This window comes from Mus pahari, chromosome 17 (genome assembly GCF_900095145.1).
Source record: "Mus pahari chromosome 17, PAHARI_EIJ_v1.1, whole genome shotgun sequence".
Classification (NCBI taxonomy): Eukaryota; Metazoa; Chordata; class Mammalia; order Rodentia; family Muridae; genus Mus; species Mus pahari.
This window is the reverse complement of record NC_034606.1, coordinates 50877793-50882130: the sequence shown is the minus strand read 5'-3', so window position 1 is coordinate 50882130 and position 4338 is coordinate 50877793. Positions and strand designations below refer to the sequence as shown.

General features: G+C 53.2%; 1 protein-coding gene across 1 annotated transcript in view; it reads right to left on the bottom strand.

Annotated features, from left to right (window-relative positions):
- Positions 1–1518: 1518 nt before the first annotated feature.
- Positions 1519–4338, bottom strand: part of Gtse1 (G2 and S-phase expressed 1) — a 16681-nt gene continuing 13861 nt past the window's right edge. The window contains exons 9-12 of the mRNA XM_021216882.2: positions 3649–3885; positions 2587–2830; positions 2048–2263; positions 1519–1681 (exon numbers count right to left, since the gene is read on the bottom strand). Of these exons, the coding sequence (XP_021072541.2) occupies positions 1598–1681; positions 2048–2263; positions 2587–2830; positions 3649–3885 (781 nt within the window). The 3' untranslated portion in view covers positions 1519–1597. The remainder of the gene's footprint in view (positions 1682–2047; positions 2264–2586; positions 2831–3648; positions 3886–4338) is intronic.

Here is a 4338-nt window from a genome sequence, read left to right as displayed (position 1 = left end):
ACACTGCCCCCACACAATGGTAAAAAATTACAGGGAAGCAAGCCTCTGCCATCGGGGAGGGTGGGGCTTCGGCCATCAGCCTGTATACTTCCTGCCAGCCCCTCAGCTTAAGTCTCCAGTGTGTCCCAAAACTGACCCTTCTGAACAGCCAGCTGAGGAGCTGTGAAGAACTTAGGGGAAAGCTGCCTCTGAGCATCGTCAGAGGGGAAAGCAAAGGGACTGCGGTGTGTGCTGCCAAACACCAGATGCCCTGGTACAGGGCAGAGCACGGCCGCATGAGGACAAGGCTTGGGCTGAGCCAGGGCTAACTAAGTACAGACACTGAGTGGACATCACCAAGGTAGCCTAGTTATTCATAGGTTAATGTCCTCTCCCCACCAAACACACCAAGGAAGGATGCAGCAACTCCATACTCAACAGTACCCTAAGGGAAATGCAGCCCAGCCCCTACTGCTTAAATGAGTTCCAGCCCACATTTCCTCCCCGCCCCCCCCCCCCCCCCCCCCCACCCCCGTCAGGGAATGTGAGGACAATTTACAGTGCTAATGTTCAGGATTCCAGAATTTACTGCCCACTGGGGAAGAATCTGCTGCCATTCCTCCAGGGTCCTTGGCATCTTGGCAGACCTCTTGTAAGGTCTGTGCCCTACCCCCTCACTTTGCCACTGCTGCCGCTAGGACCGCACTCCAGCTGGCAGCTTTGGATTCACCTCATTAACCAGAGAATGAGAAACCCGTGTGCAGACCTCTGTCTCAACTGACAATGGGTGGCCTCAGACTGAAGCAGGGACATGAGTGGGGTCCACACAGTGCTTCCACAGTCATCCATGGGTCAGTGGCTTCCAGGCAGCTAATCCTTAACAGATGAGGCTCCAAGCATGGTACTAAGTTCCCAGTGACCTTCCCTGTGTCCCCATCACCTGGTTGTTGTGCTCTCAGAAGTGCCCTAGGGATGAGAGCTGCAGGCTTAGCCCGACTCTAAGATTGAAGCAGACCCTCCCTCCCTCATATCCCAATTCCCTTTACTCTCTGCACTCTAGCTGCCCAGAGCAGCCTGTGAAAACTGTGCTCCTATCCTATCAGAATAAGCAATGCAGGTTATGCAGGCCCAAATGACAGGTTGGTGTACCTGGGGTGGGCTGGAGACTGATATTTATACCAATTTTATCCCCCTACATTATATAAAACTAAGGTTGGATAATAAAAGTCTTCCACAGTGTCTGGAGAGATGAAAACAGCTCTACACGTCCAAACGTCAAGTGTAAACTCCAAGCATGCTTTAATACATTTACTTTATAATTTAATTTAAATCTAGAATATTTAATTTTCAAACAATTTAAGTTTACAGTCATTTGTTATTTTACATACAAAAGAATCAAAACAAATTTTGTAGAGAGCTGTGTTTCAGCCTGGTGAAAGGCAGGGATCAGGGCAGCCAGAGGTGGAGGGTTTAGGTTCATAGTGAGAACCCCATCACTCAGACACAAGCAGTATAACGGGCTTCCCCCATCAAATACAATTCCTTCTAAAATTTGTTTCTCCGGGTCTAAGGCCACATCAGAAGGAAACAGAATAAACAGCAGAGGGCTGTGCTCTGCTCAGAACTTGAGAAGTGGTGAGTCCACATTCTCTTTGTCAGCCTCAGGGCTCAGTTGGATCAGTGGGGAGCCCAGGTCGATCAGCTGGAAGAGAATGGAGAGATCAAGGTGAACACAGCTGTCTGTGCCTCCACACAACAAGAAGCTGCAGTGACTGAGCCAATCCCACCTGGGGCCCAGGGACAGAAAACAGCAGCAGTGTGGCAAGGAGACTCAGTCATCAATCATGTCTAAGAGTCAGGAGAGAAACCTCAAACCCATCAACACTGACTTCCTGACAGGATGGGCAGGCAGGAGAGGTGTTGGGGATATGACTGCCCTAAGAGTTCCTCCAGGGCCAGCCTGATGCCTGAGTCTGAGACAGACCCTGTGAGCCCAAGGGCACCAGCAGCGCCCAGACCCGCCAGTGCCCTGGGCTGAAGCCAGCACAAATCCCCTGCTGCTGCTCACCTGGCCGAGCTCAGCCTTTGCAGGCTTCCCCACGTCATTTCTACCCATGTCTGGAGTGTTCATTATGAGGTCAATCAGGGGCCAGCTGCTAGGCCCCAAGGCCGTGTTCGACTCAGGGGTGTTGCTGAAGTCGATGAGAGGGCAGTCGGCCAGGTCTCTGCCTCCTGCTTCAGGGGTGACGGTGAGCTGGTCCAGCTTGAGGTCCAGGAGAAGACCCTAAGCAGGGCAGAGAGGGAAAGTCGGCGCCAAGCAACCAACCACTCTGGGAAGCCAGGCTTTGCCCATGACCCGAGGTTCATGGCCTGGAGCCCAAGGGAAAGGCTGGAATGGGCCCTCAGTGGGAGTAAGTTCCCCTCTGGGCAGTGTACCCCTACCCACAGCTAGTATAGAGCTTCAGCCTACTCCTACTCCTGTCCTCTAACCCCTGACCAACTCCTTTGCTAAGCATTTTAGTCCACAGTCCTGAGCACCTCTCTAAGTCTGCTGGAAGCATGGGCCCCAGCCACAAGGTGAGTCCCTGTTCATGACTCTCCACGTACCTCAGATGGCGTGTGACTACAACCACCTCCACGCACCTCACTGGGCGGCGTGTCTTCAGGAGGCTCTGCTTCACCCTGAGCGGCTCCTGTGGAAGAGCCTTGGGGAGGAGGAGAGTCACTCTTCTCTGGAGAGAAGTTAAGTGCTTGAGGCACGGAGGATGGAGGGGAAGAGCTGTCATCTGAGGACAGGCCCTGGGCCTGCCCACCACTGCCACTGCTGCTGCTCTCCTGCGACAGCTCCGTTCTGGGGGGAAAAGGAGGAGGAACACTTATAAGCTCGCTCTTTCTACCCTGATCATCAGCCACGGTGTGAAAGCAGCTTCTGACGCAGCGGCTGGCCACCAGTGACCGAGCTATGAGGACGGCCTCACCTGTCAGACTCTGCCCTCTGTGCTAGAGAACGGAACATTTCCAAGGCCCCTTCACCTCTCTGATTCATCAGTCTAGCTTCACCTTGTGTCCATGTCTGCCCTTTTCTTTGTAGTTACTGAGTCACTCAGCATCGGCTCCACCTCTGCACCCACGCACTGTGGCGAGCCCCTCCAGGCCTAGGTGAACTAAGTGCCTGCCTGCCTCAGTGTCCCTCCCCTCCCCACTGCTCCCTCAGGAGGCCAGGTTGGAGTCCCCGTCATGCATGGCCTTCCACACTAACAGGCACCTATAGTACGTTGTGCTTCCCTCTAACAGTGAGCTCTCGACACCTAGCATGTTCCCTGAGCACCTGATGACTCAAAGCTGAATGAACTGTGGAAACCGAGCGGGAACTATATCCACAAAATAGAACAGAATACCGGCTTCTCATGGCTTATGGGGTCCAGAACAACCTGAGTTCCTTCTGTACTATACTTAAAACATACACACACACACAACATACACATGACACAACACAGCCCCACCCTCCATACACACACACACACACACACACACACACTACCTATTTGCACTCTGAGCCTTTTGCTCCACAGACCTTCTTTTCCTATTTCTCCTATCTGCTGCCTGCACCTTCCAAGCACAGGGAAACCCCCCAGGTCTGGGGAACACTCAAGACAAGCTCATTTTTACCTGACTGTAGATCTTCTCCTGGGCTCAGAAGAGAGTCGCCGGGCAGGCACACACAGTGGGGACACCAGAGCCCTGGGCATGGACTGAGGTGCCATCAATGGAAGGCCGGAGAGACGCCGACTAGCAGGTGTGGGCAACACTGACATCCGTCTTGTGCTCAAAGGGGTCCTCATACTGCCGGGCAGGCCTTGTGGAGTGGGCCCTGATGAGCGTCTCACAGGAGTGCTGCTGACCACCCTGGTGAAAACATGGAGGTCTTCAACACAGACCACTGTAGTTGAAAGGGCAGCTGGGGAACCTGGGTGGGCTGTTCTTGAGAAGGGCTCCAGGATGGGCAGGACTCAAGGCACTTGCAGCCCCCACATGACCTTGGATGAGTTTCATGTTCCTAGCAATGATGCCTCCATCCTAGTCCACTCCACCCTGTCCCATAGGTATTTCGAACATCTTTGAACATGGCTTTATTCAAGGTACCCTCCACTGAGGGTCAGAAGGAACTTGAAGAGATATTTGTGACAAAAGACATCTAGGCTCCCATCAGACTCTGGCTAAGAAGTGAACTGATGGTGGTTTCCCCAGTTCATACCCAGGCTTAAGATCCAAGTCATGGCTGGCGAGATGGCTCAGTGGTTAAGAGCACTGACTGCTCTTCTGAAGGTCCTGAGTTCAAATCCCAGCAACCACATGGTG